The sequence below is a fragment of the Podarcis gaigeae genome, assembly GCF_964106915.1.
Source record: "Podarcis gaigeae genome assembly, chromosome: 8".
Lineage (NCBI taxonomy): Eukaryota > Metazoa > Chordata > Lepidosauria > Squamata > Lacertidae > Podarcis > Podarcis gaigeae.
Window position 1 is genome coordinate 1,358,548 of NC_139684.1, and position 14,275 is coordinate 1,372,822.

Consider the following 14,275-nt stretch of genomic DNA (forward strand, 5'->3'; position numbering starts at 1 on the left):
GCATTAACCACAAGCAGGGTGCTACAGAAGCACAAAAACGGCTTTTGGAAAACCCAATAATTTTAATGTTACCTTCTGAAAATGTCAGGTAATGCTAAATAAAAATATATAAGAGATAAGAGAGAATATAGAATACAACTGCAAGTACTTAGCAATTTCTATGAAATTTTACACACTCTTTACTTACCAAGCAAAACTAAATTATATTAATTTAACCAAAATATCTTTTGAATTCCCAAGCCATGTTACAACACTTTACCAGCCCTCATTTTTGAAATTGAAAGTTGAAAAATTCTGCATGCCCTATAGGCCCATGCAGAGAGGAGGAGCCAGCAGCCCCTTCTTGGGGTGTCCATTTGGGGTTCACAGGAGCCCTTCTTTGCCTGTTTAAGTCCTTTCTCAAGGCCTTACTAGCAGTTCCCTCAGGGTCCCCAATTAGGGAATTGGGGTCCCCAAGCTGAGCTCTCGATCAGGGGTCAGCAACCTTTTTCAGCAGGGGGCCAGTCCACTGTCCCTCAGACCTTGTGGGGGGCCAGACTATATTTGGGGGGGGGGTGAACGAATTCCTATGCCCCACAAATAACCCAGAGATGCATTTTAAATAAAAGGACACATTGTACTCATGTAAAAACATGCTGATTCCTGGACCTTCCGTGGGCCGGATTTAGAAGGCGATTGGGCCGGATCCGGGCCCTGGGCCTTAGGTTGCCTACCCCTGCTAGTGTCTTCCCACAAAAAGAGGCAACAGAGAACACACTGGTGCCACCTAGTGGCCACTGGTAGAAGTAGAAACCTAACAGCTGCTTGGCAAGTTTAGGGCGGGGGGGGGGGGGAAGACTCATCATGGTGCCATCCCCAAAGATGGCAGCCCTGCTGGAGCAGACCCCACTCCTGCCTTGCTCTGCATCAAACAGTGACCAGAGAAGATTCTCTCAAGAAGAGCAGGGTGGCAAATAGGGAAAGTCTGCAGCTCAGCAGGCAGCACCTGGTCGCATGCAGAAGGTCCCAGGTTCAGTTCCAACATCTCTGGCTTGGGCAGGGAAACACTTTGAAACCCTGGAGCATCACTCCTGCTCAGTGGAATCATGGGATGGCTGGTGAAAGAGCAGGTTCCTATGCCCAACCCCCTCCTGTGCTTTGCCCCTTCCCCAGTACCTGTCCAATGAAGTGGTAAACTGCTCTCAAACATGGAAGCTCTATTTAGTTTCCATGGTTGAAAGCCACTGGCAGAAATAGCCTCCATGAAGAGGATGAAATAAAACAGCTTCTTGGCTTATTCTGGCAGAGGCTGACTCCCTCTTCTCTCCTTGCCTTGTCACCAGGATTCAGCCCAGGGCCTCTTCCCCAGGGGGAACCGCCCAGGAGTCGCGCAGGCCAGAAGTGAACTAGAAGCAAGAGGCCCCAGTGGGTGCAGCGATTGGTACAGTACCCTTGACCTTTAACGGGTGGCTTTAAAAGAGGTTTGGACAAAGTCATGGACTGCTAGTCAGGATGGCTCTATCCTGTGCGCATGGCTGGAGGCAGTGCTGCTTCTGAACACCAGCTGCTGTTGGAAACCACAGGAGGGGAGAGCACTCGGGTGCTCAGGTGCTGCTCCCTGGTTTGCCCCAGATATATGGGTGGTCCCTGCTGGGCTAGGGGACCATGATCCTGCAGGGCTCTTCTGATATTCTGAGGTGCCTTTGCACATTAGTGTACATGCCAAGAATGCAAAAGCCAGAGGTTTCTATACACATGTGTGAACACACACACACACAGCTCTCCATCCTATCAAGCAACAGTCACAATCATGGTTGAAAGACACATTGGGTTGAGCTGTGTAGGAAGAACCACTTCTGCTCATACAACAGACCTCCCCCATCCTTTCCAAGGCACCCTGCACCCCAAGTATGCTTCAGATGGTGGGGGGACACACAGGGGGATGGGAAGCTCCATTGCAAATAACTGAGAAAGGCGTGGGGAAGCCCCCCAAGAGCCAGACAGAGAGGCCTGGAGGGCGCCATTTGCCCCCCACCTGAGGTTCCCCACTCCTGCCTTATCAGGGTTGTGTTTTTCCACCCCCCCCCCCCGGGAAGCAGACTTGTCCCTGCAGGGCACCTGCACACTCACAGGAGCCTTTTGCTCCACTCACCTTGCTGCCAAAGTTGCCATTGGCCTGCTTGGAGAGGAGAAGGGCCACCATATCGGAGTGGCCTTCCTGGGCCGCCAGGTGCAGCGGGGTCACAGCTTGCGTGGATTCGGCGTTGGCGGAGGCGCCATACTGCAGCAGGCTGCTGGCCACCTCCATCTGGTTCTGCCTGGCGGCAATGTGCAGGGGAGTGTATCCGTTCTGCAGAGGAGAGAGACGACCCCACAGGCCAAAGGCAAGTCAAGTCCCAGAGTCTGATCCGCCGGAGTCAACGGTGGCTCCTGCCAACCCCATGACTCCCCTCTGAGGCTGCTCCCTGCAGGCAGGAGAAAGGGGCAGCTGTGCTCAGGTTTCCTCTGCCCTCCCCTCCATGGCGCTGCCCTTCAAATCTTTAAATCCTAGACAGAAGTGCGGCCTGGAAGCCAAAGCTGCCCCTTACCCAGGCCACGCTGTGCGGGGATGCTCCTTTGGGCAGCAGCACTTTGACAATGTCCAGGTTGTTGTGGTGAACAGCGACGTGCAGGGGCGTGAGGCCATTCTGCAGAGAGAGGAGCAGGGGCATTTGAGCATTTCTGACATGACCTTGTAGCAGGTGAGCATCCTGATCTATACATTGAGAGACAGCTTCCACGTCAATGGATGTTCAAAGGGGGTGTGAAAGGATATTGGTAGGGGAATCTGCTTACTGTACACGTCAGGGGTGTTTGTGAGGAGGGAAACTCAGACTTTGACCAATTTGAGAGAAAGAAGACACTGAATTCTTCCTGCTGATTTTGGCATCCACACCAGTTTCTTTCTTGTTGGAATTGTCTGCATTTGGGCCTTCAATATTTCTCCTTTTAGAAACTCCCATCCTTCTTGGACTCCCTTCTCTTTGAGTATTTTTGTTCATTGGATCTCACCCAGTAGTTCCTTAAGATTTTTGAAACTGGCCTTCTTAAAGTCCAGAGCGCAGGTCTGGCTACGCTCAGCTTTCCCTTGCCTCTGTATCAACTAACTTGGTACAACAAACATAAGACACACGTGGCCATCGCCAGGTCTGAATTCCTCAGGGCCACTGCATCTCCCGCTAAGGCCCCCGACATACACACCTTCCCCGCTGCGTTGGGCTGGGCATTGTGCTCCAGCAGCACCTTGGCAACATCCACTTTCCCATATTTGGAAGCAACGTGCAGAGGGGTAAATCCTTTCTGGGGAGAAACAGGGAGCATCAGTGCCTGGCTGGGATGGGAGAGGAAGACAACAGGTCAAGCAGGATCAAGGGGAGTGGGGTCAAGAAGGCCTCAGGGGGAGGCAACCCAGGCAGCAGTCCAGGTTTCTCTGCTCACTCCCTGCCCTACAGGCATCGCAACGCCCACAGCACGCACAGGAGAGAGAGAGAGAGAGAGAGGAGACATCTAGAGCAGAAACAAGTGTTAACACAGAATTTCAGCTTGGTCAATACTGTAGATGAGCATGTCAGATCTCCTGCCTCAGAGGCTGATCCCCTGCCCCTCGAGGCACCCTGCCCTACTCCTGGCCTGGCCTGGGGATGAGGCTCTTCCATCACCCTCCGAGTTGGAAGAGGCCTCCCCTGCAGCTTCTTGTGCTCCACAACCCCAGAGCAGCATGTGGTAGCAGGACAGGCCCTTTAAATATTGTACACAGCGCCTCATGGGGGCAGAGTCACTGCCAAGTCAAGCCTCTGCCAGCCTTCCTAAGGCTTCAAGCAGCTCCAGGTCTTTGCTGAGGTGAGACCCTCCCAACCTGGGCTAGCAGCACCCACAGGGAGCTGTCTGGGGCCTTGCTTCAGCAGTTTGGAAGGAACATGACCCAGCGCCCCCGTTTCCCTACCTTGGTCATGACAGTCTGTGAAGCCTGCTTGTCCAGGAGGGCGCAGGCACAGTCGAGGTGGCCCTCGCGTGCTGTGATGTGCAGGGGCGTGTGCCCAGCTGTTGTGGACAGATTAGGGTCGGCGCCGCTCTCCAGCAGCAGCTTCACCATAGTGCAGTGGCCAAGGCGGGCCGCACAGTGCAGGGGGGTCTGGTCATCCTACAATGGGGAAGAAGGACAAGACACTTCAGATGAAGACAACAGCACTCTGTCCTCAAAAGAAATGTGTATGCGCACCCTACATAGTATATGCCTTTTTGAACTCGTTACTTGGTTTGACACCTGCACCACAAAGTTCAGAGATGTGTGCATTTAGGTTTGCATCTTATTCCAGGAAAGGAAAGTCCATATGATACCCTCTGAGCCTTCCGACCAGCAGTGGGAGGAAGAGACAATGCAATAGACCCTTTAGACACCACCATCCCGAAACACCCAGAGGTTGCCTCTCCCTCACTTGCAGAGAGCAAGGGACCATTAAAGACGGGTAGACTGTATCCCCACGGGAAGATGGTGAGACGGTCTGATGATGTCTCCCAGGGAAAGGGGGCACCAGCAGGAGAACAGAGAAGACTCTTCCCCTGGGCAGAGTGTCACAGGGACAGGGATTGTCGCAAGCGTTCTCCTCCGCTGCTTAAAAGCTTGGCAGGGAGGCAGGAAGACTCACCAGAATAACTGCACTGTTTCTGTGCAGTCTTGAAGCCCTGTTCCTGATCTTGAACACCTGGGCCTGGGCCTTGATTCTGAGCGAGATCTAAAGATCTACATGGGGATCTGCTGCCCCAGTGATCTGGCTGCCTGAGGTGGCCGCCTCGCTTTGCCTCATGGGTGAGCCAATCCTGGTTGCTACCCTTTTGCCTTATAAGACCAGCTGGACTAGAGCCTGCTCTTTCTGAAACACTGAGCTTGAAGCACTAGCCCACAATAATAAATGTTCAATTATTTACTTACAAGAAAGTGCACCTGTTGTGTAGGGCCAACCCTGAGGCAAGGTGAGGAGGCTGCCTCAGGCAGCAGGATCCGCAGGGGCAGCAGATTCAGCCTCTAAGGAATGCATTGCCCGCTGCTGCCACCGCCATGGTAGCAGCAACAGCTGCAGTGCCCTCCTTGGAGACTGGGTCCGCCTTCTCCTCCGCAGCGCCCCCCCCCACATGCCACCTTCCCTGGCATGGGATGATGCCTCCATACAAGCAAGTGTGGGCCACTCATGGGGACAGGAGTCTGGGTTGCAACTGCTGCTGGCCCAGAAAGTCGAGGATGCTCTCACCTTGGCCTTGGCATTGACTTTGGCCTTGTTCTGCAGCAGGTACTTTGCCACTTCCGTGTGCCCAGCCCGGGCTGCCATATGTAGGGGGGTCTCCACCTTCTTTGGAAAGGGGAAAAAAAGAGGTTGCATAGAATGTCATCTGTTTCAAAAGATCTCATTCGGTGACCATCTGATCAATCTCTATAAAAGCCAGTGGGACTTGAGATTCTTGCACCCTGTACTATTCGTGCAGTGCAAACAAAGGTTTGACCCAAGCCCAAAGAGATGGGAGAACTTAATGCACTCCCCCTGACCCCATTAAAAATCTCCCTGATGGTAGAAAACAAGCACATTTTACTCCCTATAAATTCCCATAAATTAAAATTGCTATTGATGCAAAATGCCTTTTACTAAGGGTCCACAATCTAAGCATACACATTATTACAAATCATTTCATATCTGCAAAAATTATGATATATATATATACTTTAACACAACTTTGTTAATATATTCAGAATGTTTATCTGAGCATATACTGTTCTCATTTTACCTAACTGTTGCATGTTTTATGTCTAAATATAATAAATAAAATTCAAATAGTAATAGTAATAGTAACAGTAATAATAATAATAATAATAATAAGAATAAGAATAAGAATAATAGCTAGCACATAAAGATAAAGGCTAGGTAAGAGCTATCTCACTGCCCTGCTCCATTTCCATAAACCAGGGTGTTTTGAGGTGAGACAGAGCATTCAGATACGTTGTGTTCCACATGCAATTTGAAGTGGTGCAGTCTAAGGTAACCTCTGCGTCAGACACTAAAACCACATGGTTTCCCCCAAAGAATACTGGGAACTGTAGTTTGTTATGGGTGCTGGGAACTGTAGCTCTGGGAGGGACACGCTACAGTTCCCAGGATTCTTTGGGGAAAGTCGTGTGCTTTGAATGCAACTGTGTGGGTGTGACCTAGGAAGGTTTAGGAACATAGGAAGCTGCCTTATCCAGGGACTGAACCCTTGTTTATACACACATCTTTCTGGGTGTGTAAATCAGATCTGAACCTGGCTTAGAAATTGCTCCGGGCTTGGATTCTAAAGTCCTGGGGTGCAAATCTCCTCCCTCGTGCTCCTCAGCCCCTGAAGCCAGTGGCACCATTTCTGATGGGAATAATGCCCTGCACGTCCAGAGGCCAAAGGGATTTGTAAAAAGAACCATTTCATTGTTCAAAACAAGAGGAACCTGGCAAAGAAGAACCGGAGAGCTGGCCAAATTCTCCCTGTCTCACCTCTACCCAGACGGAGGGCTCACCTAAGAGAATGTTTCTCTGTATAATTCTTTCAAGCCCCACACACAGAAAACAAACTTGTCAACGAAGACTGCTTTGTGTCCAGCAATATAAGGCTATTTTTCACAGAACATTTTATTTATTGTATTTATTGAATTTATATACCGCCCTATAGCCGGAGGTCTCATTCCCTTATGAGAGCCCAAACCTGTAGCAGTGCAGTCAGGGCACAGATCTCCCTGCCACCCTCCCGCTTGGCTGGACTGTTGGATGAAGAACTGGGGGACCAGGACTCAAATCCCCATTTAGCCACCAAGCTGGCTGGGAGACCTGGAGCCAGTTGCAGTCACTTAGACTAATCTACCTCACAGGGTTGTTGTGAGAGGAAGGAGAAGCATGCATGCCACCTTGAGCCCCTTGGAGGAAGGTGGGATATAAATGTCATCATTGTCATCACCTAAAACACATGTGCATGTGTGTGAGAGGGGGGCAGGGCGAGGGCAAAGGAGCTGCCACCTCTTGCCCGCCCTATGGTATTCTGAGGAACCTCCTTCCACCCACCCTAACATTTGTTTTGTGCAACTCGGACTCTCCAGCGAAATGTTCCAGTCCCAAATCTCTGACAAATCCCCAGAGCCAAAGCTCTCAGGGTTGAGTCTTTGACTATGAAAGCCTCAGCACAAATCCTGAGGGGTTGCCAGAAGCTGCGGGGGTCCACGTCTTCCCCACTTGCCCTCTGCGCTTCTCCCCACTCACCACGTTGGAAACATTGGGAGAGGCTCCTCGTTGCAGCAGGATCTTGACGATGGGGAGGTTCCCCATGAAGGAGGCCACGTGGAGAGGGGTCAGCCCAGACTGCGGACAGGAGAGAGGGAGCAAAGGGATGCAGGACGCTGTGCAGCGGAGACACACGACACACACAGAACTCTGCCTCGTAACCCTTTTGCTACCCAGCCACGTACCCTCCAACATTCCTCTACATTCCGGGATCAAATCAGAAACCGGGATGGCTCTGTGAATTGGGGACTGTTCTTGGAAAATAGGGACACTTGGAGAGTCTGCAATCAGCATCTTTGGATAACAATCCAAAAATATACATGAATTACTACATATCAGTTGACTGATCAACTAAAGATTTAGGCTGCAATTTATAAGAAATCCATCTTCTAGGAAGGCAGCACCTGCACTTTGGAACTCCCTGCCTAATGACATCAGAGAGGCACCTTTGCTGTACTCTTTTCGGTGCCAGCTAAAAACATTTTTCTTTAAGCAAGCCTACCCAGATATGTAAAATGTTGACATGTGTTTATTCTGTTTTTAGCTTAGCATTGATTATTTCTGAAAAATGTTGTAAATAGCTGTTTGTATTGATAATTTCATTGTTTTATTCTTTCAGTAAACTGCTTTAAGGTTTATATAAAGTACAGAAAAGTTAACTAACTAAATAAATCATATACCCACTTACTGGGGAGTAAGTTCCATGGTATTCAGTGGAACTTACTTCCCAGCAAGCATGCACAGGACTGCAGCTTCAGGACCCAAGCAGCCAAGAGCACCCTTGTCTCTAGTCTCAGGTTGTCCTATTGCAATCGGAGAACAAAAAAGAAAACGTTGCCTTTCCATGGACCTTGTGCTAGAATGAGTCACCAGTAGTTGGGCAGCCTTGGTTCAGACACCAGTGTAGGAAGACTAAATGCATCATTACAGATTCACTGAGCAGAAGTTGATCCATGGCTATTAACCAGGACAACTGAATAGAATCTCCATGTCCGGAGGCCCCGGCAAACAAGGAAAGAAAGCGAAAGGGCTGTGTCTGACACACACCCCTTCCCTGGTCTGCCTGTGGGCCTCCCAAAAGCATTTATTGGCTGCCCATAGTTGGAAGCAGGATGTTGGACTAGACAGACCCTTGGCCCGTCCCAGCACATTCGTCCAGTATTCTCATTTACTTAAGGCATGAAAACCTCTGAAATGGCTTCTACAAGCCAAGCTAAATGGGGCATTTAAATGCAACTGTTTCAGTTAAAAGGTAAATGATTAATCAACTGAAAATTCCAAAATCAGACCGAACCCCCCCCCCCCAAAAAAATCTCCACATAGCCACAAATGCCAAGAGATTTCTATTTGTCATGAGCCAAACTGAGTCAGAAGCAATAGGCTTGGAACCTCCATTTCCCCTCTCATGAATGGATGGGAGTCGGTTGAAAATTCTGCCTAAGGCCGCAAAAAAGCAATCTACCAAAATCTGTGGGTAGCCAAGAAAACGCCCCAATACATTCCAGGCATAATGTGATGAATAAAAGGTGTGACAAATTGCTGAAAGGTATCTTTGAACTATTGCAGACTGTTTTTCTTTTGGCTAGATCAAGTTATTTCCAAGAGTTCCTTATATGAAATGCTAAAGGTCCTATGACTGTATCGAAACCAGGCCTGCCCCTCCCCTAAGCCAAACACAGCGACCCACAAATTAGGGCATTTGATCTGCCAGTGCCTGGAGATGCTGGGCTTCAGACCAGAGGTGAGCTCTGGGGCTCATCATGAAAGTTTTGCTGTGTTTGGCTTGGTGGGGAACATGTTGTGTGGTCTTCATCTAAATGGTGTTTTCCCTGGGGACAAATCCTACAAATTAGTATTTGGGGGTCCCCTTGGTGGTCCCCCTAACTTGCAAGGTCGTGCAAATTCAGAATTCACTAGGGCCACTTCGCCTCTCCTTGGATGCTCTGAGCCAGTGGAAATGGTGGCACATTTAGAGTCTGGCTCAATGGCCTCTACACTTCACTTTTCGTGTCTAGGCCTCTGCTGGGCTTGGTGCCCTGGCAGGTGCCTAACCTTGGATATCCGCCATGATGTTTGTCCTAATTAATCCAAATTAACAGAGAAGTCCAGAAAAACCCCATTGCATATGTGGCCGTGGTCACGTCAGTGTGCCTCACGGCTTCCCGTGCTGCATACATGGGGCACCAGGTACCTCGGTGACAGCATCAATGGAGGCTCCCGTCTTCAGCAAGAGCTCCATCACCCGGATGTGGTTCTTCTTGCAGGCGATGTGCAGAGGGGTGAAGCCATTCTGCAGGCACAGAGAAAAGGAGAGGCCCTTCAGCCTCCCTGGAAGAGAGACCCGTGGCTCCCCCTCCTGCCACTTGCCCGCCCACTCACCAGCGCCCGAGCATTGGGCTTTGCCCCCTTTTCCAGCAGGACTTTGGCCACTCGGTGGTGGCCACAGTGGGCGGCCACGTGCAGCGGCGTCAGGTGGTCCAGTGTGATGTCGTCAATGTCAGCATTATACTGCAGCAGAAGTCGCACACAGTCCAGGTGGTCTCCCTGGGAGGCCATGTGGATGGGGGACAGGCCGTTCTGTGGCAAGGAAATGCAAGGTGAGAGCTTGGCGTGACCCGAGGACGGAGACCCAGACCATCAAGGGTCTGGAAACCAAGCCTTCTGAGCAATGGTTTAGCCTGGAGAAGAGAAGACTGACAGCTGTCTTCAAATATCTGAAAGGCCATCACACAGAAGATCTTGCATGCTTGTTTTCTGCTGCTCTGGAAGGTAGTACCTGAACCAACTAATTTAAATGACCACAAAGGAGATTCTGACAAAACATTAGAAATAACTTTATGATGCTAAGAACTGTTCAACTGTGGAATAGACTCCCATGAGAGGTGGTGAACTCTGCTTCACTGGAGGTTTATAAGCAGAGGTTGGGTGGCCACTTGTCATTGATGCTTTAGTTGTGATTCCTGGACTGGATGACCCTTGGGGATCCCTTCTACAATTCTATGATTCCATGATTCTATGATTTAAAGCACTCTTGTGCCACTTTAGCAGTCATGCCCCCCCCCCAAGAATCCTGAGAATAACAGTTTGTAAAGGGTACAAACAGAGATGCATTTCCCAGCACCCTTAGGAAACTACATTTCCCAGGATTCCTTGGAGAAAACCATGACTGTTAAAGTGGCATAAGAGTGCTTTAAATATGTGGTGTGGAGGTGGCCCCGGTAGCTGGGAAACAAGAGCCACAGTCCGATGCCAGGGTGGGTGTTAGCAAAGGGGAAAACCACCTCTGTCTCTGGGGAACGTGATTTTGCTTGCCCCACGGCTATTCCCCCACTGCCCATCACCTTGGTCTTTGCTTGGATGGGAGCACCGTGATCCAGCAGGATTTCCGCAATCCGCACATGCCCATTCCTGGAGGCGCAGTGCAGCGGTGTCAGCTCGTCCTGCAACAATGGAGAATAATAATAATAATAATAATAATAATAATAATAATAATAATAATAATAATTTATACACCGCCCATCTGGCTGGGTCACTCTGGGTGGCTTCCAACAAAATATTAAAATAGAATGAAAGTCAGGGATGCAAATCAGCAGCAAAAGAACCACATGCACCACCTTGAGTTACTCGGAGAAAAGGTGATATTACCTCCCCTGGACAAAAACCCAGAAATTTTTGAGGAAATTGAAAAATATGCAATACTTTTAAAAGCACTTTTACAGATCAAAAATCAATTATTACTTTAGGAACATAAAATGTATTATATATTACTTAGTTTGACATTAAATTATCTGGTATATTAAAAATACAGTGTATTGAGTTAGTCATTCCTTTTTATATTTTTGATTAGAAATGGATCTATAAGATGCTGAGCTGCAAGGAACCTTGTATGTCTTTCATTTTGCCAATTTATGAGCAGCAGGGAAAAATAATAAAAGCAGATGAAACCGTCAACATTATGGTAAAAAAGAAAGAAAATTATTATGTATTCTGAAAACTATTATGGGTCATATTCAACTAAGTCCTACTTAGGGTACACCCATTAGAATTAATGAACCTAAATTAGTCATATCTATTAATTTTAGCAGGTCTACTCTGATTAGGATGAGTGCTGAAGACCACCCAATGCCCCTTGTCTCTACTGGGCCAAGCAGACATCAAGCACTCATTCCTATAATGGCTCTGAAAACAAGGGGTGGGGGGGACGAGACAAAACTCAGTGAATACTGCATGAAACTTAGTCTCATTTTCTGAGTTATCACTATCAGTTTCTGCTTCTTCCTGTTGGGGGAAAAGTGAGGATTTTCCTCCCTCCCATGTTCTGCGCTTGCACTTCTCATGCCTGGAGTTCTCACTAAGCTGCAGTGTAATTCTGAAGAAGTCCTTCTCACTAAACTCCTTTGCCAGGCTCCTTTGGAGTGGCTTCTCTTTGAGACACCCGTCCCTCTGTGGGTGAACATGAATTCACGCAGAGATGCAACAGCTTCCTCCTCCATAGGCAACATTGGGGGAGTCATTGAGCCACACAAAAGGGAGAAGGAAGAGGACTCCAATTTCTTATTGTACACAGCTCACTCTACAACCGAGAGCCACAAGGGGCTTTGCCCCGTCTGGGCTGCCTATATCCTCACGAGGAAGAGATCAAATCCAGAGCAGTGACTCTTGTGGGGAGGCCACGGACACCCTCTTCTGGGCCTAAATATGTCTGGCTTCTCCTGTGAGTCATTAGAAAGAAGGGGAAATGCCCAAAGGTGATGAAAGGATTTCTTCACTACAATATGAGTATCATATTCGAGAGCTCACTGGGGCTTCCACAAGGAGCAGCCAAACTCCTGCCAGCAGCTCTTGAGGTTCACCTTTCTCTTTGGTCTGAAGATTGGTGCCCATGATGTCCTCATGTTTAGGTAAGTAATGTTGTGCGCACATTAACAGTAAATAAGGTAAAACAGTACAAAGCAAAGGTGTTGGTAAGCATAATAGAGGAATTAAGTGTTATCTAGGGAGGGGGAGAGTGTGAGATTGGAACAGGGGTGCCAACTGCTGGGGGCCCAACCCTTTTGGGACCCCCAATATTTTGGAGGTGGGGCCACCCCCAATGTTCAAAAACGCCGGAGGAGGCCAAGCAGCTTCAGTGGTCTCCTCCTCCTACTGCTGCAGCAAAGGGGAAGCAGCCTCAACTGGTGGTGACGGCAGGAGGAGGAGGAGCTGCTGGCCATTGAGCGGAGCTGCCACTGGGTTTGGCTCTGCCCCTGCCTCCTCCTGACATCAGGATGTTGGGACGTCGCATGCGTGGTGTTGGCCCCTGCAGTCTCCCTGGCAAGTTGGCGCCTCTGGCTTGTGATGTTGGTAGTGAGTGATGATTGGATGAGAGTTTGAAAGGGAGTTTGAATACTGATGAGAGGGTCTGTTTGGGAGTGTGTGGTTGCTGGAGGGAGAGTGTGGATGGTGGCAGGGTTAGTTTGATAGAATAAGGACTGCCTTGTTGTTCACCATTGTCTTATAGAGGACAAAGAAACAATAAGATAATACAAAACCGAACCTATAGGCTTCTGTCCGCTTAATGATCATAACACCCCTGTTTCTCCTTTCTGCTTTAATAAATGCTTGTAGTGTGCACTCATGCCATTTGACTATGTTAGAGGCAGGAGATATTCAGGGATAGCTCAGCCAGTGGATCATGAGACTCTTAATCTCAGGGTGGTGGGTTTAAGCCCCACATTGGGCAAAAGATTCCTGCATTGCAGGAGGTTGGACTAGATGACTCTCGAGGTCCCTTCCAACTCTACAATTTTAATTCTTGAAAAAACATAGCATCTGTGTTGGCAGCAGAGAAAAGGAGGGGCTGTGGACCTCGCAGAGGGCGAGAGGTAGTAAGGGGCAGCTGGGGGGGGGTGCAAGGACCACATAGCTGAAGGGGTGGTGGCCTGACAGGGCTGCCCTCCTTTTCTCCTTACTGCCTCTCCTGATGCAAGGCCCTGTCTTGGTTGGAAGATTCAGAACAGACAAAAGAAAGGACTTTTCTTCCATGCAGCACATAGTTAAACTGTGGAACTCCTTCCTACAGGAGGAAGTGATGGCCACCAACTTGGATGGCTTTCAAATAAAACGAGGCAAAGTCATGGAGGGGGAGAGCGCTCTTGATGGCTACTAGCAGGATGGCTATGTTCTGCCTCCAAAGTTGGCGACAGCAAGGCTTATGGGAAGCAACCATAGGAGAGCATCAAATTCTGCTTGCAGGTTTTCCTTGGGGCTTCTGGTTGGCCCCTGTGAGAACAGGATACTGGATGAGAGGGGCCATTAGCCTGATCTTATGTCCCTACCTTGGTGCGGGTCTCGATGTGGGCTCCCCGGTCCAGCAGCAGGCGCACCATGATGATGTTGCCCCGGCGGGAGGCGATGTGCAGTGGAGTGATCCCATTCTGTGTTTGAAGAGAAAAGAGCAGAGGGAGCTGCCTCATACCCAGCCAGACCACTGGCTCATCTTGCCTAGCAATGCCTCTTCTGATGGGCCATGGCTTTCCGAAATCTCCAGCTGGTCAGTCCCAGTCAGGGACTGGACCCAGGAGCTTCTGCATTCAAGCCAGCCCTCTCCTAGCAGCACATGTGGAGCCATTTCCAACCCGAGGGACCCTCTCCTTTCTGGACATCCTTCCCAAACACCAGTGGTGGGTGGGACCAGAGCATAGCTGTCAACGTTTCCCTTTTTTAAAGGGAAATTCCCTAAGCTATTGGTATTGGGGGACTTCAACATCCATGCTGATGCTACTCCCTCCTCACAGGCTCTGGACCTGGTGTCTTCCATGGCGACACTAGGGCTCTCCCAGTTTGTTTCGGGCCCCACACATCAAACAGGTCACACGCTGGATTTGATCTTTGGTGTAGGTATAAATGTGATCATGTCTCCTTCAATGAAGGTGCCATGGTCTGATCACTACGCTCTGAAAGCCAGGATTGACTTTCCACCCCCACCC

General features: G+C 49.4%; 1 protein-coding gene across 26 annotated transcripts in view; it reads right to left on the minus strand.

The window, feature by feature from the left end:
• The window catches only part of ANK1 (ankyrin 1), a 180,818-nt gene that overhangs the window by 62,172 nt on the left and 104,371 nt on the right, over window positions 1-14,275 (minus strand). For 25 of the 26 annotated variants that reach the window (XR_014567554.1, XR_014567555.1, XR_014567556.1 and 22 more), the window contains exons 8-17: window positions 13,625-13,723; window positions 10,649-10,747; window positions 9,687-9,884; window positions 9,499-9,597; window positions 7,287-7,385; window positions 5,265-5,363; window positions 3,962-4,159; window positions 3,220-3,318; window positions 2,568-2,666; window positions 2,132-2,329 (exon numbers count right to left, since the gene is read on the minus strand). Coding sequence is in view for 23 of the 26 variants with exons in the window: in XM_083753120.1 (XP_083609246.1) it covers window positions 2,132-2,329; window positions 2,568-2,666; window positions 3,220-3,318; window positions 3,962-4,159; window positions 5,265-5,363; window positions 7,287-7,385; window positions 9,499-9,597; window positions 9,687-9,884; window positions 10,649-10,747; window positions 13,625-13,723 (1,287 nt within the window). In the remaining 3 variants the exon portion in view is untranslated. The remainder of the gene's footprint in view (window positions 1-2,131; window positions 2,330-2,567; window positions 2,667-3,219; window positions 3,319-3,961; window positions 4,160-5,264; window positions 5,364-7,286; window positions 7,386-9,498; window positions 9,598-9,686; window positions 9,885-10,648; window positions 10,748-13,624; window positions 13,724-14,275) is intronic. The other variant, XM_083753138.1, reaches the window with a different exon arrangement.